The sequence below is a fragment of the Amphiura filiformis genome, chromosome 11 (genome assembly GCF_039555335.1).
Source record: "Amphiura filiformis chromosome 11, Afil_fr2py, whole genome shotgun sequence".
In the NCBI taxonomy this organism is placed as follows: domain Eukaryota; kingdom Metazoa; phylum Echinodermata; class Ophiuroidea; order Amphilepidida; family Amphiuridae; genus Amphiura; species Amphiura filiformis.
This window is the reverse complement of record NC_092638.1, coordinates 48,199,765-48,227,541: the sequence shown is the minus strand read 5'-3', so window position 1 is coordinate 48,227,541 and position 27,777 is coordinate 48,199,765. Positions and strand designations below refer to the sequence as shown.

The following is a 27,777-nucleotide window of genomic DNA, read 5'->3' as shown; positions in this document are numbered from 1 at the left end:
CAAAATTATTTGATATCAGAATGACATTCTTCGTATTCAGAATGCTATTCGATATGTCTGATGTGCTCTAATGTCCCACAATAAATACTGTCCAAACGTTCATACCCCTTCCCTTAAGAAATTGATTTTGTATTTCTATACACATGCACCGTAACAGTTCAGGTTTCTTATGACACGATGGCAGTGTATATAATACACTGTTCACCGGTTTTGCCGAAGTAATTTGCTGTCACTTTGGTCCAGGATGTCCAACTTCCATCAGCAACGAAGGAGTTCAATGCGTTTTCGACAACTTCTTCAGAAAACCCTGGATAACATTTCAAAGATGCTTCGGTAATATTGAAAACAATTGATCCACCTGAAAAGAAAAGTCAAATTTAAACAAAGAAGCAAAAGCGAAATGGAGGAACCTGGTCAGAACCCACGCAATGATAACTTTATTTGGGAAAGATATGGTAATGCACTTTTATAGGGTATACTGCAAAAAATATTTTACATGAGCTCAATGTTGACAGTAATATTTTACTCATTTGTAAAGTTGTGACCTATGAGCTCAATGTTGAGTAATTTTTTACTCCACTGCTGACTTGTAACCTTTTTACTCAATGTTGAGTAAAATATTTTTTGCAGTGTATGGGGGAGAGCGAGGATTCTACGCCCTCGGGGTAGGTACGCCCACCACGTGATTCTCATCACTACGGCCATTGGGGAATTTAATGAAAACAAAATTAGGTGTCATAAACTTCCCAACTATTAAAGCGACGTATAGGAACGTGTTTATCGAACTGCAACCAAACATTACACCAAAACGTACAGTTTTCTTACATTAATGTATCATCAATCCTGGAAGATGGTTTTAATTGAATCTGTATTATGATTTGGAGCGTACGTTTAAGCGCCATGTTAGTTCCATTTTTAAATTAAGTTAAGAACCTGTATAGGCGCCCTCTTGTGTTAATGTTGGTTTTAGTCACAATCATTTGGAGTCACAAGAGGGCCGAACGCCGTATACAGAACTCGTTGGTTGAGTATTTACTGGTACATTCTCCGATAAAGTGTTCAAGTTTGGTCTCAGGAATGACAAAATGCCAACCACGAAGAATTCATGAAAATCATTCAGAATCGTAAACTTTAATAGTTTCAGAACACGAAACAATGTATGTATTAGGGGTAACGTATCTGTGGTAACGTATCTGTTAAGCCCTTTCCCACCATTGTCTTAATCGATAAGTTTAAAAACTTACCGACCTAATACCCATACTTGATCAGTCATCACCAAATGTACTAAAGTCTAGTATGATATTTGGCTTCATTTATCACAGCGTTTTTTCCGAGGGGAGTAGAATTTAGGTAACGTATTTGTGACAACATGAACGAAATTTTTTTAAACTTTAAAACCATTGTTTTATGTACCACACAAATAATATAACTCTGGAGTATGCTTGATCCATCACATAATTTATGAGAACATTCATCTAGGCAATTATTTTCACAGTTATCATCTGTTAACCTTAATGTTAAATATATTATCTCAAAGACCTGTTGGAAAAATGTAATAACCCATGTTGTGATGTTTTTATCATAATACTAATCATGGCGTGTCCGTCCGTCCGTCCGTCCCTCTGTCCGCGCGCTATCGTGTGCGGGCGGTGCGCTATCGCGTAGTGCGCGGAGTACCGACGGGCGCAGTGCGAGCATCGGAAAGCATTACAGTGTGGTTAATCGTTCAGATCTCATCTGATCAATAGGCCTATTTTCAACACATATTTCAAAACGGCACACGTGCAGAGGCCTATTAGTAGCAGAACATGACTATTTCCGGGGTGCAATATTTTTTTCCGTAGTTAAACCCTAACCTGTAACCCGTTATATTAGGCCTAATTGCGTTCACATTTATCCCGATTGATTTTATTACTTTATCATCTTTTGTAACAACCTACATCCAGATACTAATTTCGGGGTATTTGGGGGCCCTCATATATGTGGTAGCAGGAGAAGAGGCGAACGATGGGTTTCCAGGTTACAGCCAAGTAAGCATCACAGCTACAAAACTACTAAGTTGATTATTGTGTCAAATTGGGTCTTAATCATTGAGAGACGTATATCATAGTAGTTTAAAAGGTCAGGGCAAGTAGGCCTATATGGGTAACGGGTGTTGGGTAATTAGAGATAGTCACAAGAACCACCCAACCCGAGAACCGCGAAATCTAGTACTTTATAATTAGGGCATTATCCACTTTAATGAAAAGTACCTATAATCATTTATATGCGCGCATGTTTAACGAGCAGGTACACATTATACGGAACGCACATTGGCTGGCGCCATGGAGGAAAACAATGGATATAATTAGCTTTATTGCTTTATATTTTCTAGGCATGTTACAACCTCTAGCACCACACATTTTAGAAATTATCTCCTTAGTTATATTAATAAAAGTCATTTCTTTCTGACGAAACAAATCTGAAACAAGCCTCATGCTATTTTTGAACGCATGTATAAACGCACGTATAAACGTACGTATGACGTACCGCGTTGGACATCGCAATCTCTCTTTTATCTATGTTCTTACCAACACATTATATTTATGACACCAGAATTTAACCGATTTGCTCAAAAAATTCATGACACGTGACATTGGCGTATACGGCCAGCATGATTTACCCCCTCAATCTACCGGTATTGACGTCACCTAGCGTGTCATTTGAAAATTAGCTGTTTTTCCCGAAATGCTTACCATGTTTTGTTATCCTGGTAAACTCAGGCAACATATCAGGTGTAATGTGCCCGGGTAACATACCTCCATTCATGCACAAGATGTTATAAGCACCTGTACAAAAGTAGAATTTAACAATTATGATCTTGTTTTGCAAAATGAAAGATTTCATTCATAAAAATGAAAGATTTCATTCATAAAAATTCCCCATAATTATAATGGACAACACATTATTTATAATATGTCCACAAGTAATTTTTATGTCCACAAAATAGCACCATTATAGTGTTTACCTACTGGGGAAAAATGACAAATACTTTTTTCACAACTTTAGGGGCCATCCATAATTTTCGCCATTTTCACTTACGTACAAAGCGTCCGAGGGGAGAGGTATAGAAATGCTGAACGTGTACGTAAGAAAAATGGCGATTTGTTTGAGCAATAAAACAAATATAAATGAAACATGGTATTTTTAAAAATATTTTATTCATAACTTGATAACCAATTGGCCTAAGAATATGTCCTCAATTTGCCTAATTGATTTCATAAAGAGCATTTCCTATCCTATTTGAACCAATCTAAATAATGTGCATAGCAACAACGTGATTGATCAATTCTAAGCCCTAGGTAGGCCCCTTGTTTTAATTCCTTGTAAATGTAGGATTTAATTTGATTACAATTTAGTATGATTAATATTTTTTTATTTGAATTGAAGTATTTAAGAATGAGAATAAAGGTAATGTTCTTAGCCGCTGTCGTGCATCTATCGTCTCATATAACACGGACGACATCATTATTTCTAACGTAAAATAAATCGGCTTCGCCTCGTAATTGTTTACTTAAAATAATGATGTCGCCCGTGTCGTCCAGCTTATCCGGTGGCTCAACTTACTTAACTTAAGGAGGAGAATTTTTCTTTTGGGATTGAGGTAGCAAAAAAACCTAAACCCCACAAAGACCACAATGGACAAACAAACAAATAAGGCACCACATCGAATTTGGTCCAATTGAACTATCGGTGCCCGGTTATGTACCGATGACTCTCAACATCGCTCCCTGGAGATATAATAAATTGTATCAAGCATAATAATTAACAGTTGCATAGTGTTATTACTTTTCATTTAAATAAAAAAACGAATGCATTGTACATATGTTCAGGGTACGATAAAAAATGCTATCGGTACACTTCAGGGACCGATAGCGCTATAGGACCAAAAAGGATGTTGTGCCTAAACAATACTCACCGTCGTCTATTTGATTATTCTTGTGCAGTTGAACGCTATCACATATGTAGTTGCGATAAATATTCTTGGATTTAGCCAAGTCTAGCATTGCCTGAGAGAAATCCAATGCATCAACCTTGGTGTAACCGAGTTTCTTGAGCTGGATTGATAAAGTTACGTAAACAATATAATAGTTAACAAGGGCTGTCATTTTTTTCGGAGATGTCCCAAATATGTCTATGTGAGTGATCAGTGTTAACATTGATTACCCCATCTGATTGATGTTCAGAATTTTGGTGTTATGTGCCATAATATTGATTAAAAGTTATGTATTTTGTCATCAGACATTAATTGTTGGTATTGTTGGTCGAAGCAGCCAAAAAATCGATTTTCATTATCTAAATCAATATATTATTGAAAAGTAACACTTTGATATTTTGAAAAAGTTTATTCTACAAATCATATACTTTGAAAATTTGATTTATTGTTGTGAATAAGTTATGTACGTTTTACAAAAGTGTTGTTTCAGCCCTCTTTACAACCTAACTCTAGAACCACAGGACCTACAAAAGTATATCAGTGGTATTTGAATTATTCTACACACTCGCTATGAATTAATGATCAATGCAATTTTTGCCAAAGCTCAAAGCTCACTACCATTCGTAAGATGCTGTGAACTACCAAATCGCAACAGTTTAAAATAATTGCGATTTATTATTATTAGTATTATTATTATTATTATTATTATTATTATTATTATTATTATTATTATTAGTGTTATTATTATTATTATTATTATTATTATTATTATTATTATTATTATTATTATTATTATTATTATTATTAGTCATGTTAAAGTTGCCCTTTTAGTATTTATGACACAAAACTTTGACCATTTTTTTTTTTTTTGTGTCCTTAATTATATAGCTCAAGCTCGAGCCATACTGATTATAATATCTCCAACATAGGCCTATAATATATTTAGGCCTACTAGGGTGATATCTAAGCACGAGAGATCAGAAATATATATTCGTGTTTTAAGATCAGAAAGTTTCTTTAGAATTGGAATATTATTAAGTATAATAATTTCTTATTTCGCACGTTATATTATACACAAATATTCGTGCATGTAATTGTAAGGATCCAAGTGGGGCATCTTTACAGTCTTCATTGTATGTATCATTTATCATGTATTTATACTAAATACCTGGTAACAGATCGACGATTTAATTCTACTAAGGACATTTCGTTTTAGACCTTACTACAAAGAACCAAAAGGTTAAAGTAGTAGGCCTATTGAGTGTCTGGAATTAAATAAATATTAAGGCTCAGTATGACATAGTCATAGCGCTTTGATATTTCCTGGTAAGCTAAAACCAGATATTTATTTTACATATATTATAATATATATATGTTTTAAATCTAAAACATAGGTCAGTTTATAACCATTATAGACCTTCACAGCGCAACTGATGACAGAGTTTAACTCTAGAAACGTGATTTTGTATATAAGCATGCATACAGCTTGCAAAACACGTCTTGCTAGCTGTATGTTTAGTAGCAACGGTGTTAACTTGTTCCAACAGTTTGATTTGTGGGACAATTTGTAGTTAAACACCGATATGAGTGGGATTTGTCTGTTTTAATGTTATCATTCCCCGGCACAAGGTTGGGCCGCTTTTACTATAAAATACTGGGAAGCAAGTTAGCTGACAAAACGATTTTACATAAGCAAGTATACGCTTATGTCTTTGGTATTTAATGTGTAATTTTCATCCGCCATTTTGTCACTTTTCAGATAAGATACATTTCCTTATTTTCATGTATGATTTTTCATGATCAAAGTTCACCAAACATGATTCATAACAGCGCCAGCAGGCGCTGAAACGAAACGTTTTTGATTGGCTCTTATTCCCTCACATCCGATTGGCCAGTATTTACGATCCAATCATATCTCTCCCTTTACCAACCAATCAACGCAATGCGCCATTTCCGGGTAGGACTTAAAAGAGGATGTCTTCTAGTCAGGAGCATCATTCGTGATACCCTTTCCACAATGGAAGGAAGCAGCAAGAATAACAAGCTTAGCAGAAGCCACCAGAAGAAGTCAGCAAGTCAAGAATCGGGGTCGTCGTCTAGCAGCATGTCGCAAGGCTCGAAAGAGCAGGTGGCAATTTCTTCAACATGTCCAAAAGAGACAGTTTTGGTAGTGCAAGGGTTGAAAAACCAGGTACATGATGATGATCCGATCGGGCCTACTCAGGACCCAGAACTAATTGCCCCAGGTCAAATTGCTCGACAAGATGTCCCCCCTCCACCACCTAAGTTAATTGATACGGAGATCTCGAAAGTCGCCCATACGTTAGTTAACGATCAAATTCAGGTGGTGGAGACCAAAATTGTACATCTGGCCATCAACGAAGAGAAGTTGGCAAAATTTGACAATTGGATTTTGGACCCCTCAAAAATTCCGGCGGAGTACCGTGTCGCAAGAAAACTCCCCGGCCTCGCACCTGGGTGCAAATTTTCGGCCAAAGCGAGAATTGAAATTGAAGCCATGAACAAGGCACAGGACTTGGCATTTATCAAATTACTGAGAGATGACGTGGAAAATGTAGTCATCCCAGAAAGTGAGTCGGATTTAGAAGAGGCAGAAGCCTCGGCTAGGAGAAAGCTAGACAGTAAAGTTCCAGCTTTTGAACTTCACAAAGCTAGACGGCGATTCGAGGAGAGCCTTGAGACCAAGAAAGGGAAGAGGGTAGAAATCCTCGACCAAAGAAGAAAGCCCTCAAGCAACAAGCAGAAGAACAAGAAGCAACTTAGTCAACAGCCTAATAAAAGGGCACGCTACTCTCCACGGCAGTATCACGCTCCCCCGCCCCAGTGGGGATGGGGTCCTCCACCGCAACAACAGCAGTGGTGGCATCATCAGCGGGACCCATCGTTCCGCCCGGCCTGGAAGCCTTCCAAGGCCAGAAAACAGTAGTTCTGTTTAATAAACCCAAAGGCCCTTTTCAGGGCCACCCTACCTTCCAATAAGAGAAATGACTTTGTTCCCATGTGTCCTGTGTCGCTTTCATTTATTAAATATAATAAAATAACCGTGTGTATATCTTTCGAATTTCATTACTCTAAAGGCAAGAAATTGCACCAGAGTTCTTTTACCTTAAATTTATTCAATGAAATTTTCAGACTCTTTAGGCAAGAAATTGCATTAGAGTTTTATACTAGTTAAACATGTTGAAATGACTCCTTCGGCAAGAAATTGCATTGGAGATTTTCAGCTAATTAATCTAATCTTTTATATTTGACTCTTAAGGCAAGAAATTGCATTAGAGTTTTCTAGTTCATTTTATTTGTAATTTTAATCGGACTCTGCAGGCAAGAAATTGCATTAGAGTTTGGAATTTAGTTATACATTTTCTCAGAAGTTTAGTTTAATCTATTATATCAGCATAGCATATAAGTTAGAGAATTCAGATACAGCCTAGAAAGTCATGATATTTCGCCACGTTAATTAAAAATGCAATTACATATTAAAAGCCAACATGACATGAACCGACAATCTTTTCATAGTTGATCAATCAATATAATCCACGGCTCCGCGGGTACCGTCAATTAGATCAAAGCACAAAGGATGATTGACAGGTTATTGATTGACATGTCAATTAGTATACAAGTTATACTTGTAATAAAATAAGGTATTACAAGTTAGTAATTACCAAGGAATTTCCAAGTTGGAAATTATATTTATATAATTAATATATTATAATATCCCATAGTTTGGGATTTTATTTTATTTTATTCGATTTTTAATTTTAACTATCATCGCCTATGACAATTTCCGATTGGAGGCAGGTACTGTCCAGGACCTATTTCATATTTAAAATTGGTATTATTATTTTTATTTTTATTATTCTGCTTCTTCTTCTTCTTCTTCCCGGTAAGTGTATTAAGGCAGGAAAGTTGAAAAAGAAGGAGGAAGAACGGAATTATATCCTTGAGATAATCCCGTAGGTTATCCTGTCGCACCTATTCATAGTCCTTTATTCTCAAGTAGTTACACATCTACTTGAAAGTAGCCTTTGATGTGATGTGCCTTGCCGACTACGGTTGATTAATTTTCACTCCAGAATTGAAACCATATCCAATGTTTCTATAGATAATTCCTTGAAAGTATGACACGTGTGTGTTAAGTACCTGATGTTGCTCTGCAGGGATACCGCACGTGGATACTATAAGAAAGAAATGTAGTTTTGTAAAAATTCCAAAAAAATCCGCCCATTTTGGAATATATATTAATTATTTAGGAGAGTGTTTTAGGATTTTGTTAGAAACGGGATGATTTTTGATCATCTATATTTTATTGTTTTAATGTATTTTCCTGTCATTTCCTGCAAACCTAATAAAGATATTTTGATAATTGAAAATAGTCTGTATCATAAATCGTAGAGGTTGAAAGCGTAACCAAGCGTGCAAAATTATTATTTGCCATTATTTACTTCGATCATATTTTATTTGAAATAAACTGGATGTTAGGATCTGCATGCATGGTATGCATGGTATTGATGGTATACAGACACTGACCTTTCCCTAAAACCAGTAAGCAGCAACTTGTGCATCACACCCGTCATGGGTTCGAACCCTTTTGTTGTATTTTATTGTTAAACCTAAATAGCGTGATTGCTTTTGAATGAGCGGCAACACACATATTTTGTTTGAGGATAGCTGGATCTATCTCCTTCTTTTACATCTTCTCTGATTAAGGTAAATGACTTGTATAAATAACATAGGCAATTGTGGTTCGAGTGTATTTGGGTAGATATGTATATAAAGGTTAATGATTACATACATTGCATCACTAGCTAATTTGTTTTTGTTTTTTTGTTTTTTTTGTTTTTTCGTGCTTTTTGTCTCATTTGGGCTTATTTGCGAATGGTTGGACAATAATTGGCCCAACGGTTATTTTACGGTATTATAACTGGAGTCATGTCTATGCCCGTTCTTCCCCGTTCACCGTGCTCTGTTAAGGGATGGGTTTATATGTGTGTAAATGGAGGAGAAATGGGAGGATTTTGGCATGTTTGCTGTGATTGTTTGCCTAGCAATATTGATCACAAGTACACAATTGATGGTGCATATCAAGGACCAAACTCTATAGTTTTATATTTGAGCACGATCACTTCTGTAAGGTCATGGGAAATTATGTAAATCGGCTTTTATATTTGATGTTGCATATCGGCTCACGCACTTTATTTTTGTACCCAGTATTTCACAAAGTCCCTGTACTCTGATGACCCTATGACCTTTTGCTGGTATGTTGAGCACTTTAAACAATTAATTATAGTACTTACCTCCTACTTTAGGAACATGCGTATGTCTTTATGTATGTCGACCATGTCAACAACCCAGTGTAGTTTTACATGGTTGGAAAAGTCTATTTCCTTTCGCTATTTTGCCAATCATAATTCATAAATTGTCCAACTTTTTGACAAAAAGAGTTTTACAACTATTCCGCCAGCAAGGAAACACAAATTTATGTGTATCCAGTGCGTCCTTTACGTTTAAATAGTTCAGTTTATTGTCAAGTTGTGCCTCTATACGTTATATTTGTGACCGTATTAGCACGAATGAGCCGTAAATGTCCTCAATTGTATTCTGAGTTACAGTGTAAAATGGGCATGAAGGTCGTATTCATAGGTACCTCAATTTGGTGCTACGTGTACCTCATTTAATGAGATACACGTAGCACCAAATTGAAATACCTATGAATATGACCTTCATGCCCATTTTACACTATAAGTCAGAATACAATTGAGGACATTTACGGCTCATTCGTGCTGTACGGTCACATTTACGGAATTGATGATACGAGCTGATACGGAATTTTTGAACCCAAATTTCTTGAAATATACATTACCTTTTTAACTTCTCGCCACGAAATTGATTCATAAGAAGGTCAAATACAAGCCTTCCATTATGGCTGGTATCATCATCTCGATTGGTGTCTTGTGTTAGTATTATTCCATATTTTGCTGGTAGAAGTTCAATGAAACCCTCCATAATTCACGACTACTGTCACTTGTGTTATAAACTCGATGTGTTTACTATATTGTCGCTCGGGTCCGCGACTAATCGCAGGGACCAGTCTATCATTAGCTATTCTATACACTTTTCAATAGCCTTATTGTGATGTGTGGGAGTTTTAAAAGCCGAGCCATGAACAAAATATATACGTCTAGCCCTCTTCTTTTGTTCCATTATCTATTGTATTTCTTTTGTTCAAAGTCTGGTCAACTGTCGATTATATCAAGTAATGTGGACAGGTCAAGATAATCTGGACAGGTCAAGATAATCTTGGTCAGGTCAAGATAATCTTGGTCAGGTCAATAAATTTTGAACAAGAGAACTACATGTTCATATTTAGAAACACTGGCCACATTATTTGACTTTTTGGACATTTCAACAAACTTAAAATGCATCAAAGTTTAATATATTTTACACGATCAGCATAAATTATTATGCAAGTTTATGCATATTAGATTTAAATGAAGATGGTAAACAATACTTGTGTGTATTGAATGACACCAAGAACACCTTTATTGAATAATGCAAATTAGTTTGTATTATGTCTTAAAGCCTGTATAATTAGGACGAGGATGTCAATCTACCTTTGTCCCCCCTCTCCCAACTAACGCAGATTCCGACAAAGTAGGTAACAAAACAAGAGCCATGAAGTCTTACAAATTAAGTTCAACCAAGGATATTTTGCACCTAAAATGCAGTACATTACAGGCCACAAGACTAGATGTAGAAAAGCTACAACAATCTGCGGCCTAACCCCAACCAAAAAAGGTCGAGGAAGGTACCCAGGAATATGCATTGATTTGGTTCAGGACATTTGTTCTATAAGTATATTAAAGATAAATATAAATTCTATGGTGTTAAATGAGTTACCGCCATGTCTAGGTAAAACACACCCACTTTGACATTTGAACTATTTACATATTCATTATTAATATTACGAATATGTATAATCGAGTGGGACATGACCACAAGTGAATTGAATAGAATCTCCGGTTAAAATCAATGCTGTATTGATTTGATTAAATCACTTTCAATTGACACTAGATAAGACTCGTAGACTCAAACGCAGGACACACGGGGAGAATATTACACTGTCCCGGTGTGTTTTTATTTTTGGAAAACCCTAAACTTACACAAGATAATCATATCAGCATTTCCAGTTTGTCTTTTGGAAAATGAATTAACCATAACAATAAATTCGTTTATTTTGGCTCACCGTATATGTAAGATAAACGGTTCAAAACAGACCATTACCATAGATAATCGGTGTCATGTTGAGGTATGGTTCGCATGTTAGTCGCTCGGAAGGCTCGACCCCTTCGGGGTCTCGCCTTCCGAGCGACTAACATGCTCACCATACCTCAACAAGACACCGATTATCTATGGTAATGGTCTGTTTCTCACCCTTTATCTACTACATAATGCGAGCACCCGGGGGGCATCAACTTTAGAGGTGACGGTATGTGCCTGTCAATATATGCCCCTCTTTGGAAGCCGACTATACCTGATGACCAGGCACCTTCAGTTTTCAAAATATTATACCCAATGACCCCTTTTTCATTTTGATTGTACATAATTGACCCTTTTTTATAAAAAAACCCCAACGTTTTGTACTGATATGCGCCTACTTCGCGACGCTTGTACAAAATGTAGGCACATATACCCATCAATTCTAAAGTTGAGTGCCCCAGGGCGAGCGCATACTGCGGGCCAATGAACAATGAGATAGTGGCTTTTCTGATATCACTTTGAGGAACTGTTGAAGTATAAATCAGCCAACGAGTAGGTGTGTCCAAATTGCACATCTTGAATTGAGACCAAGACATGCTGTTATTTCAATTGTTATATCGTTCCGGTTGGTTTATTACCTACCATTGCCTACGAGATGCAGTTCTAAGGTGACAGAGGGACAGGTCTGCAATTCGATTCCACAACCATTCATACCTTTCATCTGTTTTATTGTATTATCGTGCGAATTGCTCCGTGGTACCTTACGGGTACCTGAATTTTATTTGAATGAAGATGACTCTGTCATGCTCGACGTCATATTGCATAATTTCTATACAGTATATGCAATAAACCAACCAGAACAGTATAACAATTGAAATAATAGGCAGTTCTAAGATAGGTTAAGAAGAATATAACGTCATTCTGTATTATTATTCAAGGTTGTAACGTGTGTCTATGCTGTCATGTAGGCCTACCTGGCAACAGACACGCCCCCGGTACAAACAGATGAAATTTGTAGAAAAGCGTGATTATGACAAAAACATTAAAAATGATACTTTGAGGTATTGTTTTTTAAATTTTTGTATGGCAGATCATACATACACATGTGCTGAGGTCAAAAAGGTAAAAATTTTGTTTTTGACCCCTGACTCACCTGTCATTCCAAACAACCCCTTAAAACCAAAGATTAAAAAATTGAAAAATCAATCTTAAAGATTGTGTTGAGGGAAAAGTCTAAAATTAGATTGAAAATGCAATGGAATTTAGTTTGAATTTTCAATCTTTAAGACTGATTTCTCAATCTTAATTTAAGAGAGTGGATAAACGTTGTACAAAATTCATTCTTAACGGTTTTTCTACGACCTACGTAATTTTACGGTATTTTAACTGGAATACCGTATTTTATCATCATTATTATTATCATTATCATCATTTATTATTATCTCAACACAAAAACTTATAACGCATTCATTCAACAAAAACGCAGTCTCTTACCTGCTCCCCGGCAAGTCCTGTCCCAGCACACACGTCTAATATGGTGGCATCTTTATCTGGATTCGTTCGAGCCACGGCCTTAGCCAACTCAAGAGCACCAACGGTTCTACCAGTTATGGTAGAATACTTTAAAAGAAAAAAATTACAATTACAACAATTACCATTTTCGTCATGATCATCATAATCATCCTTAACAGCATATTTTGTTTAATTTCCTCAGATTAAAAAAACAAAACAATTATTAAATTGAATTATAATCTATTATAGAAATATTCATTTAATATTAAAATCAAATTTTGTCTACGAGTACAATCGCTTAAATTAAAGCGGCCAATCACCAACTAGGAATCGACGATGTAATAAGAATGACGTAGTATTTTGGTTCTAATTTTAGCTGACGTTTCATTCCTTTACCCAAATTAGGAACTATGGTCTTCGGGGAAACCCTTATTCATGAATATTCACACCAAACTGGTTCAGTTACATCGAAAAGACGATAACATTTGCTCCAGTTTTCGCTCAAATAAACCACAGATAATATGAGTATTTCAACAACCCCAAGAGCCCTGTCAGCAAAATAGCACAGGGGCCAATATTAAGGATGGCAAATCAGTGGCGTGCCTGGACTTTTTGTCGGAGGGGGCGACAAAATGGACAGTGAGCGTTCCAACAGTCGCGATCACCTGCTTTGTACGCAGCGGTCAGGTCACAATCTGTCTACGTGACAAAAAGTGCAGGTCAGTCAGGGTCGGAGGTCAGTGAACTGTGCTACGCCCTCTAGGAAACAGGCCTTAATAATCACATTTTTGTACCATCGATATGCAGCTGTCAATCATCAAGAACAACGAGCAGAATTGCTTGGTCAAATTGGAAATAAATTATGAAAACAAATCTAAATAGGTAACTCTACCACACATTTTGTTTTAAAGGGTAATTAAATAATCTACGAAATAAGAAATACGAGATAATTACTTAGAACTTCCGAAAAAATGAGAAAAGGCGTTTTTATGCGGTGTCGTCTGCTAACTAAAGGCAGCTTAAGAGTGAATGACATCATTCTCCAAATATGGTCAAGAGTCACCTTTCGGAATGGCCGCGAAGTCCCGAGCTCACACTGTCCTTTCTTAATTTAGTACTCTCACCTGCTCACGTTGTGGCGTCTCTTTGTGCAATGTTTTGATCTTTTTAAAGATATATATATAGGGTGCGGGCTGCTTAAAACGATTACCTAGAGACGGAAAAGTCTTTTTGAAGATCCGGTGGTTCTGAAAAGAGCCGTTCATATGCTTTCATGGAAGAGTCAGACGGGATGTTGGGAGCAATGGAAGATTCATTTACTTTGACTTGGACAATATTTTTGTGGGTAGAAAACCGAGGAAGATGGAACAGCAGTAAATGGACAATGCAAATTTAAAGTTTTAAACCAAGTTCGACAAGTTTTGATTGTGATTACATTTTGCTTCATAATATGCCGAGATATGTAGAAAGATTCACATTCCTGTCCGTATGTGAGTGGATATTATCCCCCAGATTGGTATGCAGCCTCCGATGAAGTTTTGGGAGCTTTAATACAACGCAAAGGACATGATAACGTATTGACGGTGAGTGATCAGCGAAGACGCCAATGTTTCTGCATCGCATGTGGGTCAACAGTGGACATTTTGCAATTTAGATTAAACGCTGGCCAGCCAAAATATCGGTTTAAATTTCTTCGATAAGTGCACTTCGTGACAACCACCAGTGGCGTACCGTAGCCGCTCCTACCCCGGGGGGCAAAAGGATTATAAGCGCTAGCGCCCTAAAAGCAACACATTTTGATGTATAGTAACATTTTTTCAAAAATTTTTATACTTTTCACATTTTTCCGCCCTTTTTTCTTTACTAATTCTTTTTGCCACCCCTTCTTCTTCCGCCGCCCCTTCGTTTGCCGCCCCTTCTTCTTCCGCCGCCCCTTCGTTTTTGCCGCCCCCTGCTTTTACCCCGAGGGCTGGCGCCCCCAAAGCCCCCCAAAAAAATACGCGCATGACCACGGCCACAGGACAAGCAAGATCGACGGCAGCATCGACAGGCAACGACATATGACATTGGACTATATGTGTAGGCCCTATAATTTTACTGTGAGTTAGTGACTTTAATGTGCATCTAAATGTAAACAATTTGTGCTTCTTGTGGGGGAGGAGTAAGATAAATGTTTGTCAAATTGGGATGTTTTTTGAGTTTGTACTTCCTTGTTTTGGACATTGTTTAGAGTCAAACAAGTCTGAAATTGGGTCAGTGTTCAAGTTCAGGTCATTGTGTGGCAGGGATTGGAACACAAATCTGGTAAGAAAGTTAAGTAGGTTAAATTAAATGCAATGTTTTTGCAGAACAAGCAGCACAGATGATTGCAAATTGTCATGACATTTTGTGTAGAGAAAGTTGAACTTTGTGTAATTAGAGATTTGAAGCTATTTTGTTATGTTGATTGAAATTTTATAGCTAAAGTATGGTGCGCCAAAAGCGTCAGAATCGGATTTAGTGCAGTTTTTTATTTATTTATTTATTTATTACATCATATTTACCCAGGGTAACCCGATCAGCAAAAATGCTGTTCTTACACGGGGCCCTGCATCATATAACAATTGCACAACAGAAATTTAAAATTACATTAGAATACAACAAAAATTATTAACACATATCAAATCAAACCAGCATGACAAAATAATATAGCACCAACTAGAGGAACAATTGTTTGACCAAAAAACCCAAACAAATGAACATCTCTATATATAAATACACTGTTAAATATACATACGAAACCACTAATAACATCATATTATAGCTTAAACCATGGAAGTACTTCTAGTGCTTCCTTGCTTAAACTTATACATATTCCTAAAACATTGTAAATTTGAGGCGTTCCTTACATCATAATCAATTTTGTTCCATACCTCAACACCACTGTACGAGAAAGAAAATTTAAAATATTCAGTATCATTACCATTAGAGCAAGGTGGCAACGCTAGCAGACCAGCTGCAGCTTGTCTTGTATGAATGCCATGATTATCAGATACATATTTACATTTGAAAGAAAGATATGATGGCGCCAGGCCATTTAAAGATTTAAACATCAGCAGTGCTTTAAAATAATTGCAACGATCATAAAGTGAATTCCATCCTAATACTGGAAACATAACATTAGACGAGGTTTGGGAATTAACGCTCAAAATAATTCTAGCACATCGTTTTTTGTAAGACATTGAGTTTGTGCACATCATTATCATATCGACCAAACCATACAACACAGCAATAGTCAAAACAGGGTTGAATCAATGACTTGTACAAGATATTAAGGGTGTTACTATCAAGAAATGTGCTCAGACGTCTTAAAAGAGATATTTTACAGAACAATTTCTGAATAACACAATTTACTTGCTTGTGCCACAGGAAAAGCTTGTTTTGAGGAAAAGCTTGTTTTTATGCAGCCATTTAGTTATCGCCTCAAGATCCTCCGTAAGCTTCTTTGACATAATGTTAACATCACTTTCATTGACATACAATGTAGTGTCATCAGCATACATAGAAATCTTACCATGTTTTATTACTTTAGGCATATCATTGATAAAAAATTATAAACAAAAGTGGGCCAAGGATACTACCTTGTGGAACACCTGTATTAATGGGTAATGTATCTGAAACAACTCCGTTAAACGACACTCTTTGTATTCTGCCACTCAGATAGGATTTAAACCAATTGAGGGTGTTGTTTGATGCTCCAATATCGTGAAGTTTATTAATCAGGATATCATGATTCACGGTATCGAACGCCTTCCTTAAATCAAGAAGGGCCATGCCCGTCATTTTACCAGAATTGATATTAGAGAGCCAGTCGTCCACCATATCAACAAGGGCTGATTCTGTTGAATGCCCAGGACGAAAACCAGACTGGTGCTCATTAAGTAAAAGTTTGCGTAAAAGTAATTTTTACAGTGCATGTGATTGATTGGATTTTCCACTCCAACCACACAGCCATGAAACCAAGTCCAAAAAAAGTCAAAGGATCGGGGGCCCGAGCAGCGTAACAAAAAAAAATTGGGGTCAACATTTGACAATTATAATTTAAGTGTACTGCTTGTGCATGCATGGTGAATAACAAAGTGCTTGTTGCCTAAAGCCATGATTTCTCCGTGATACGGAAAACGGACAAATTCACGGAATTCGGGTTTGCTCACGGAAATTTGAAAATGCCACAAAATAGTGAAAAACTGTGTAATATGTCTAACGTTTGTGTTGATTTGCAAAAGAAAACAAAGAAAAGTGATAATTTAGCAGTAAGAAACCATTAAACAATCCATTCTAGCATTTATTCTAGGCCTACGATGCAAGATTCTGTCCGATACAGCTATCGGAAGTACACACAAGACAGATTGATGATACTTAATATAATGGGGATGTTGAGGGGAGATTACAGTAAAAAGGTACACATAATTATATAAGACAAATTCCACTTTTAAAAACATGCTTGTATGGGAATGTATGCACTTTTCAGTGTTTTATAATGTAAAACGGAAAATCACGGAATCGTCCAATTTGTAACGCGGAATTTAAATTTTGTAACACGGAAAAATCATGGCTTTATTGTTGCCCAACCTGTCTGTTTACGTTGCCATATACGTTAATAATATATACAGAGATAAAGACCTCAAACTAGTGAGAATAAAAATCCCTTTAAAAGGGATAAACCGGCAAAAGGATGAATTACAATGAATAACATCAGATTTCTTTTTAAAAATATAAATATATGGTAAAAATAATTTTTAAGTGTAAAGATTATAGTTGTTTGAACATTTTGAGCCAAATTCCATTTGTTGCAATTCTCTCAAAATCGGTCACTTTCAAGTTGCAAAATATTCTGAATTCTGATAACTTAATTGGATTTCTTGACGTCATTTGGATTCCACATTGTATTTGTATGTTTCATGGTCTTTAAATTATTACACTGAGGCCTGTGCCAAAATAATCCAATTCCCAAGTTTTGAGGTGAATAGCATTAGCCGTTTTGATATTAGAAGTAACAAGAATAGTCTTTAAAAAAGACAAACATCGCTGAGGCAGTTGTAATGTGAAGTGGAGTAAGAGTTCACATAGGTTTATACAAGAAAGGTTGTTGGAATTAAAAAGGGATGGTTTAATAAAATCACCTTTGATATAAAATTGGATCGATTGAGCCCATATTTATTGGTCGAGCTGAGTTTTATAATATTGGACGAGACATAGTCGAGTCCAATATTTGGGCGTAAAGCATCCAATTTTATCATTATTATGTGTTGGATCCAATATTTTCACACACTTGGATTCATCAAAACATAATAAGGGGTTAAATTGGAATGTTATTTAAATGCATTGTTCAAGTGAGTGGAAATTGCAATTTGGAATGAGTAGAAATTGTGAAATACATTATGTAGGCTTATTATGAAGTTAATTATGCACAGTTGTGTTAATATGTAGAATCACAGTACATGTTCGCACGGCCACATTTTCTAATGGGTGGTCAGAGGTCGGCAATATAACTTACCCGGAAGCTCCCGGATGTGGACTATACGTTAGTTAAAGTCGCTTGAACAAGTTTGTAAGTTGAAATATTATGTTGTAAAATTTGTTATAAACAAGGATATTATCATTGAGTGCTAACAACGTAAATAGATGTTTATGTTTTGTATTATTTGACATATTTGTAACATGTTAAAAAAACACCCCTTTTTCCTTGTTTTTTTTTTGGTCACGCATGCGTACAGACCATTTATGTGAGTGGCCCCCTGGGGTACTTTTATTATGTTGGTTTTCTTGGCGGCATCTATCACGTGTAGCACATTAGGCCTAATAGAAACTATGTGAACAGGTAGTTTGTGTGGCTTCGATTTTCATTCCTTTGTTCTTTCTTGACGGCTAAACAAGGATTATCATTGAGTGCTAACAACGTAAATAGATGTTTATGTTTTGTACTATTTGACATATTTGTAACATGTTAAGAAACACCCCTTTTTCCTTGTTTGTTTTTTTTGGTCACGCATGCGTACATACCATTTATGTGAGTGGCCCCCGGGGTACTTTTATTTTATATATTGGTTTTGTTGGCGGCATCTTTTACGTGTTGCACATTAATAGAAACTATGTGAACAGGCAGTTTGCGTGGCTTCGCTTTACATTCCTTTGTTCTTTCTTGACGGCTTCAGCGTAAGTTGGGATTTCGATCAGCTCTCAATCATGGTAAGAAAATCAACATTTCATTTAGCTAGTAATTAATAAGCTTACTATCGTAGAAGTTAATAGTATGATTTCAGCAAACAAAAACAAACAAAAGAATATCGTAAATTCACAGTCCAAGTGCACAAGTCGATAGTAGAAATTAATGTAGTGCACGACTTGAAACAAACAAATATCGTCGAATATCATAGTGCACAAGTTGAAACAAACCAAAATCATTAGATCATGAATTGCTCGGATAACATTAATTCGAAGTCAAGAGTGAATTTCAAATACACATTGCATCATGTGATATTGTCGCTAAAAACACGCACTGCGGCACCGTTTAATAAAATCCGAAATAAAAACGCATGAACGAAATTCTTCACTAAATCAGTAGGCCTACATGAGTAGGAAAGCGATCTGCACCATGCAAAGTAGAGTGATTTTCAAATACAACAGAAATTCGAAGTCAAGAGTGAATTTTCAAATTCACATTCTCGCTAAAAAATATGCACTACTGCGGGACGGTTGAATAAAATCCAAGAAACGAAAAATTTCACTCAATCAGTACTCAGTAGGCAAGCGACCGGCACCATGCAAAGTCATGAGTGATTTTCAAATACACTTTCTCGCTAAAAATACGCACTGCTACAGGTCCATGGAATACTAGGCCTATGCCGAAATGGGTAGTTGTAAATTTAGTAACGTATCGAAACGTATGGAAATGGATGGAAAAGGATGGAAAAGGATGGAAATGGGTGGAAATGGATGGAAATGGACGGAAAAAGGATAGGAACAGATCGAAAAGGATGAAAATGGGTCGGAATGAATCAAAATATGACTCGAACATCTCGAAATGAGTACAATAAGAGCTAAAATTCATCAAAATGTATTTTCTTATCCTGTGCCTTCATTTGTTTTCCTGTCTTCCCTATTTTTGCATTTCTTTCTTTCTTGCATTTTCTTTTCATGCAAATAAAATTCAAATACAGGGTGTCCCCCCCAAAAAAGAGGCCCCTCATTGCGCCCTCTTTTTCTCCTATTTCTGAAAAGTTGGTTAAATTGATTTTGGTATGTAAATAAACCTTTAACCGTTAGCTTTAATAAACCAAAACAATTATTTCAATCGGCTCACAACTTTTGAAGATATGCCCTTTTGAATAAAAGTACCCGTTTTTCACTCTGTCCACGGATAGCAAACAGAGTGGTTGGGATGGCTCATGCTGCGAAGTGGCCTGCACGATCGCCAGACCTCACACCACTTGATTTTTCCCTTTGTGGCAAATCCAAGATCTTCGCAAACGTATTACTGAATGCACTCGCACGTATCTGGCGCACAAGGATGGTATGCAATGCAATTGATGCAATGAGGACCAGTACTGAAACCTGTATTTACCAAGGAGGCAACAGGTAGAGGGCAGAGCAGCACAGTAAACTCACTTCAGAAGAACCAAAGACAAACCAAACAGCCTTTTAGGGCTACCCTTTATCCTAATAAGAGAAATGACTAATGTTGTAAATAATAAAAAAAGAAAGCAAGAAACAACAAAGTAAGAAAGTAAGAAACATAATAAACCAAATGGCATAAATAACCAAGAAAAAAGTAAGTAATTGCAAGTAAAGCAAAGGAATTCCCATGCGGCATCCATTTTACCCACAAATTAATGGCACTATTAACAAAATCTATTACCCATGAACCCACCGGTAAAGCCCATTTCATAAATAAAGTTATCAGTGAGGAATGTTTGATATTCATGCATGGTATGTGTACTCCTTTTCAATCTTTGAAGTACGACGTAGGTAAACCTTCTCCGTGGACAGAGTGAAAAACGGGTAATTTTATGTGAAAGAGCATATCTTCAAAAGTTGTTTGCCGATTGATATAATTGTTTTGGTTTATTTTAGCTAACGACTCAAGGTTTCTTTACATACCAAAATATATTTGATCAACTTTTCAGAAATATGAGAAAAAGAGGGCGCAATGAGGGGCCTCTTTTTTTGGGACACCCTGTACTAGTAATCATGGTAATGGAAGGAAGAAAGAACAATTAGGCCTCGATTTTCTTTTAATCAATCAATTAACGCAAGAAGGAAAGAAAGAAAGCACAATATTCTTCTTTAATTTTAGATTAATACTTAATTAATGAAATAAATAGTACTTTATTTTTCTCAATGACATTATTTATTAGCATTAAATAAAAACTTCATGATCCCAATTTATAGGTGTAAGTTGGGACATATGACTTGACAAGCATTACCAAAATTAATATGCCAAAAAATCAGGTTTGAAAAAAATTGACCAAACTCATTTTAAAAGATCGTACATTACGGCTTTAACTTTTGATTTATGTACATTTTTATAGGCCTATTCCTGCATGTAGTTTCCAATTCCCCTATCAAATAGACCTTAAAATGTGTTTAAATTTAATCTGAGCATAAAATTCTAAAATTTGATTTAATATTATTTAGATATCATGTCTATAGACCAATTTGGTGAATGAATTGTGGAAAAATACCCAATTTTTATAAAGACAATTTTCATCAAACTTTTTTATGATGCAGTTCTTCTCCAGGATTGTTACTTTCTATTTATAGCTGATGAACTATCTCAAAAAAGGATTGTCAAAGATTTATATTTCAATAATTATCTTGAAAAGTTTACAACTGGTGTATGTATGATACATGAACATTTAATTACACAAATTGTGTTGAAAATGTGTATTATGTAGTAATATTACATTATGGCCTTGACCTATTGAGATCTGCCAATGTTTCATCACAGATATTGGAATATAATACTATGCTGCTGTGGCGACTTGTCCTGTGATTTGAGCATTTGACCGACGGGTGAAACACATTTTGACGAATTTTAGCTCTTATTGTACTCATTTCGAGATATTTGAGTCATATTTTGATTCATTCCGACCCATTTTCATCCTTTTCGATCCGTTCCTATCCTTTTCCCATCCAATTCCATCCTTTTCCATCCATTTCCATACGTTTCGATACGTTACTAAATTTACAACTACCCATGCCGAAATCATAATATTACTTCTACGATAGTAAGCTTATTAATAATACTAGCTTATATATAAATGAACGAATGTTGATTTTCTTACAATGATGGAGAGCTGATCGAAATCCCAACTGCTGATGCAGAAGCCGTCACGTAAAATAAAGAACAAAGGGAAACCACCAGCCACGCTAACTGCCTGTTCACATAGTGCGCTACACGTAAAAGATGCGGCAAATTACTTATGAAATTAACAACATGTTACTACGCCAAAGGAACTTAATCACACAAGTTTTAAATATGTAAAATAATAAAATTAAAAAAACATGAACAAATATTTACGTTTTTAGCACTCAATGATAATATCCTTGTTTATAACAAATTTCAGAACATAATATTTCAACTTACAAACTTGTTCAAGCGACATTTACTAAAAATAGTTCACATCCGGGTAAGTTATATTGCCGACCTCTGACCACCCATGAGAAATTGTGGCCGTGCGAACATGAAAAATACATATAATTCTACATATTAACAGACAACTATGCATAGTAATTCAAAATAAATAATATTTTATAACATATGATGGAAAATTTACGTTTCAAGAAGAAATAATGTCATTAACTCATGACAAATCGACCAATCACAGCCGTCGATAGTTACCGGCATCAAAATTCAGTGGCGACTTGTTATTCGCCTCATCGTGAAGTCTAAGCACACTGTCACACACGAAGCTACACGATGGGTCATTGCTAATCTGAATCACGATTTCTATGCATGAGACAATTACTCGAAAAGACCAGACTCTATAACAGATGATGAAACATCACTACCGGTATAACATGACGGTAAACAGTGAGTGTTATTTACGCACTGGGCATGTTTTTCAAACGGCCTCAGTCATCTGGCGATGAAAAACGTGTTTCACAATGTCCCATAGAACGGTATGTGTGGTATACCACATTTTTTCGTTTATAACATCTAAACGGAATAGGCTATATTTTGAGCTTTCTTCTGATGCCAAAATCTCTATTTTGATAGGAAAAAGTGGGGGGATGAGACTGTCGATCAGGTCACCCATCTGTAAGGGCATAACATACACCCTCTTCTATCCTAACATCCAGGCTATTTATTATCCTGTGAAACTCTTAAATGTATAACCATTATTATCCTGCGAATTATACTATCCCACCAATTTTGATGTGTAAGTTTTCTGGAATATATTGGGGACCCTAGATGCAGGATTGGATCAAAGTCAAACATAAGAATGACTTTTTTTCTAGATGCTTATTTTCAAATCTCATAATTTTCCTCATAATACAATGAAAAACAAAAGAAAAATATTTACATATCCTAATAAAACAAAGTCAAACATAAGAATGACTTTTTTCTAGATACTTATTTTCAATTCTCATAATTTTCCTCATAATACAATGAAAAACAAAAGAAATGGATTTACAGATCCTAATAAAACAAAGTCAAACATAAGAATTACTTTTTCTAGATGCTTATTTTCAATTCTCATAATTTTCCTCATAATACAATGAAAACAAAAGAAATATACTTACAGATCCTAATAAAACAAAGTCAAACATAAGAATTACTTTTTTCTAGATGCTTATTTTCAATTCTCATAATTTTCCTCATAATACAATGAAAAACAAAAGAAAAATATTTACATATCCTAATAAAACAAAGTCAAACATAAGAATGACTTTTTTCTAGATACTTATTTTCAATTCTCATAATTTTCCTCATAATACAATAAACAAAAGAAATGGATTTACAGATCCTAATAAAACAAAGTCAAACATAAGAATGACTTTTTTCTAGATGCTTATTTTCAATTCTCATAATTTTCCTCATAATACAATAAAAAACAAAAGAAATGGATTTACAGTTCCTAATAAAACAAAGTCAAACATAAGAATAACTTTTTCTAGATGCTCATTTTCAATTCTAATAAATTTTCTCATAATACAATTAAAAACAAAAGAAATATATTTGCATATCCTAATAAAACAAAGTCAAACATAAGAATGACTTTTTTTCTAGATGCTTATTTTGAATTCTCCTAATTTTCCTCATAATACAATAAAAAACAAAAGAAATGGATTTACAGATCCTAATAAAATAAAGTCAAACATAAGAATGACTATTTTCTAGATGCTTATTTTCAATTCTCATAATTTTCCTCATAATACTATGTAAAACAAAAGAAATATATTTTCAAACCCTAATAAAACAAAGTCAAACATAAGAATACCTTTTTCTAGATGCTCATTTTCAATTCTCATAATTTTCCTCATAATACAATGAAAAACAAAAGAAATATATTTATATATCCTAATAAAACAAAGTCAAACATAAGAATGACTTTTTAGATGCTTATTTTCAATTCTAATAATTTGCCTCATAATACAATTAAAAACAAAAGAAATATATTTTTATTCTTTTTTAATTATTCTTATGTTTGACTTTGTTTTATTAGGGTTTGTAATGCTATTGCTTTTGTTTTCATTGTATTATGAGGAAAAATATTAGAAATGAAAACCTCATACTAAATTCCCCCCTAAATCGTGACATAGCTGCTAGGGTCTTTGATATTGATCAAACAAATTGATCGTGTATAGACCCTATCGAATACTACGTCACTCGTCCTCATTTAAATAAAATTCTGTCCCCCATAAGGTACCACAGGGCAATTCGCACGTTAATACAATATAACATGTGAAAGGTATGAATGGTTTCGGAATCGAACTAGACACATGTCCCTCTGTCACTTAAAACTTAGAACCAACGTGGCTGCCATTTCAATTGTTATACCGTTCCGCTTGAGTTTATTCGACATAGCATTGACCCTGCTTGAAAATAACAACATGTATGACCACACACTAACATGACTAACAACAGATTCTCAACACAGAATCTGTGCAATGACACATGTACCACTGTGCATGTAAAGAGTATTACATTGTACCCTGTGCTTTATACTCTAACAAGGTGTGCATGGTATGAGGACCAGCGAATTTGCGAAATTTTCAATTCAGAAAGAAAGTTCCTAAAATATATAGGCATACTTGTGCACATATCAAATGCATCCCCGGCCCCTGGATCACTGCATTTACATCTGTCCAGGATACGGGAATGGCGCGTGTTCGATCTTTGAAACTTTACTCTCGGCGCGTGGGTAAAACTTTAAAAAATATAACGTAAAAAATAAAAACCAATACATTTGGCATAAATAAGCGTATAGCAGGCTCTCGTTTGCACGTGCATGTCAAGAAGCCAGTGTGGTCTGGTTAAACATGCTAACTTTAGAGCCCCGCTAAATAGCAGATACATGACCTAGGCCTACTGCAAAATTTGGAAACAACAGCCAAGATTTTGTTTTTGGAATGGATTTATATGAACAGTAACATTAATGTGACGACTCAGTGGATTATTAATATACATCCACGGCTCAAGTACGGCCAAGTGATAGGATTCCCCGGCTCATAAATGCGGGCATCCTTACTAGTAAACCACGGCCATGTTCACGGCCCATTTTACTGGTTGGAAAACCCCGGGTAAGTTACGACATAATCCCGGCCCTCGCCCGGGTAAAGTCCCGGCCCAATTTCCCGGGGGTTTGGCCGACGTCATGTCTTATACCAGTCCCGGTCAACACCCGGCTCCCCCCGGGACACATTTTGAGTCAAATCCCGGGTCACATGATGTCAAGTCCCGGACCATCCCCGGGTCCCCAGGGGCCGGGGTTGCATTTGATATGTGCATTATTTTACCTTAGTAATGCAAAATCAACACAGAACCTCTGCTGACTTCACACACCAATTTTGGTACTTCTATTTGCTATGAGAACTTGATAATTTTTTGACAATATTTTCTGTTTTGTTCATTTAATTGTCTAATAGAAAGTTAGAAACAACAACAAACTCAAAGCAACTAATAAGTACCGGCCAAAAAGCCCCCAAAACGGGCTGAAAATAAATAAACGGGGAATTTGGACTCTATACGTTGAAATTGCTCTGCAATATTGTAAATAGTCTAAATGTGGGAACCTACCTCTTCGTAATCTTGTGCATGATTATTGTAGTAGTCACAAACAACACCTTCAAGACCGGCTAAATATAGACCTTTGCGAATGGCAAATTCTTTTTCTGACGAAATTCCTTTGACGCTTTCCATTTCTTTACTCAGTCCGGGCTATGCTTGGTATCACTGTTTTTGTTATAGCACTGTGAACACTAATGACCACTGACACTCGATTTGGGCAGGTGCTACGTGCATCTGTTTGTCTATTCTGTTAAAAATATGTACAAATTATTTATGTAATATTATGCGGTTGGATGAACATCGTAGTGAAAGACGTGGCGGTGAACAGTGGCGGATTTAAGGGGTGTGTAAATGTTTTTAAAAATTGTCCAGAAACGAGAGAAATTTGCCATGTTTGCTGTGAATTTTTGCCTAGCAATATTGATCATAGGTTCAAAATTGATGGTGCATATCAATGACCAAACTCTCTAGTTTTATATTTGAGCCCGATCACTTGTGTAAGGTCTTAGGAAATTATGTAAATAGGCCTGTATATATAATGTTCCACATCGGCTCACGCACTTTGTTCACTCAGTCGAGATTTCATAACCTTTCTTCGGGCCGATCTCCGTGTCATTTGGCTAGAATATGTTGTACACTCCCTAGAAAGAATTATGATACTTATTTGGGTCTTCGGACCTCAACATATGCCTTAATATATTTTGTCTAGGCAGACAATGTCATGTGATTTTGCAGGGTCAGAAACGACAATGTCTACATGCTATTTTGTCAATCAAAATTCGCGAATTTCCCCACTTTTAAAACGAAAAAGACTTCTCTGGTAATGGTCACAGCGAGGAAAATCAAATTTGCGTGCATTCATAACCTACTTCATGCTCAAATCTTTCAATTAAGTGGCGAGTTCTGCTGATATATGTCATATCTACAGAATTCGCGTAACGGAAATTTTGAGCATGAATTCATTCATTAAACCCTTACGTTTTCAACTTCTCCTCACAAAATTGGACACGTAAGAAGCCCAACACAAGCCTTGCACTATGGTTATATTCATATTTCCGATTGGTATCTTCTGTTAGATATATTCCATATTTTGCTGGCAAACGTTCCTCGTAATACTTCGTAAATGGCACCAACTGTCAGTATAACAAGTTATTCAATCTCAATTTCATCATTTCAAGGGTTCTCATTGTAGGTTGTCGATGTACTCTTAATGTTACTGAACTTAGTATCTGGTGGTGATACTAAAAAAAAGATTAGAAATATTTGCTTATAGCATTGCGACTGACACAGCGACTAATCGCGCGGGACCGTCGTTTTCTATACAGTTATTGTGATATGTGCCAAGGAACAATGGGAAAGCGTGTATCGCTTTGAAGATCTATTCAAGTATAAACCGCCCGATCTAAATCAGTTAGTGAGAAGGACAGAGATGCTAGTTTAAAACGACAGTAAAATTCCGTATTTCATCATGTATAATTATTTTGTGAGTTTTTAGTGACGAGTTATTAATAGAGTTAGAGCAGAGTGGGGGTATTTGGGGATAGGAGTGTGTTTGTCGATGGACTGTGGATTTGTTGATGTGGGTGCTGCGGGGTATGGGGTGTACACGTGTGTGTGTGGGATTGGCATTTTCTTCGGAAGGGGGTCCCGGTGAGCGGAGTCAATATTTTATGACACCCCCCTATCTATCGCGGGCAAAAGGTTTTTACGACCCCCCATCTTGGGTCGAAAATTT

General features: G+C 35.9%; 1 protein-coding gene across 1 annotated transcript; it reads right to left on the bottom strand.

The window, feature by feature from the left end:
- Positions 1 to 26,288, bottom strand: LOC140164032 (demethylmenaquinone methyltransferase-like). The gene is made up of 5 exons (XM_072187306.1): positions 26,052 to 26,288; positions 12,749 to 12,874; positions 3,959 to 4,097; positions 2,736 to 2,828; positions 1 to 358 (listed from the first exon to the last, which is right to left on the bottom strand). The coding sequence occupies exons 1-5, from the start codon at positions 26,172 to 26,174 to the stop codon at positions 168 to 170; spliced, it is 672 nt and encodes a 223-aa protein (XP_072043407.1). The 5' UTR covers positions 26,175 to 26,288; the 3' UTR covers positions 1 to 167.
- Positions 26,289 to 27,777: the final 1,489 nt, after the last annotated feature.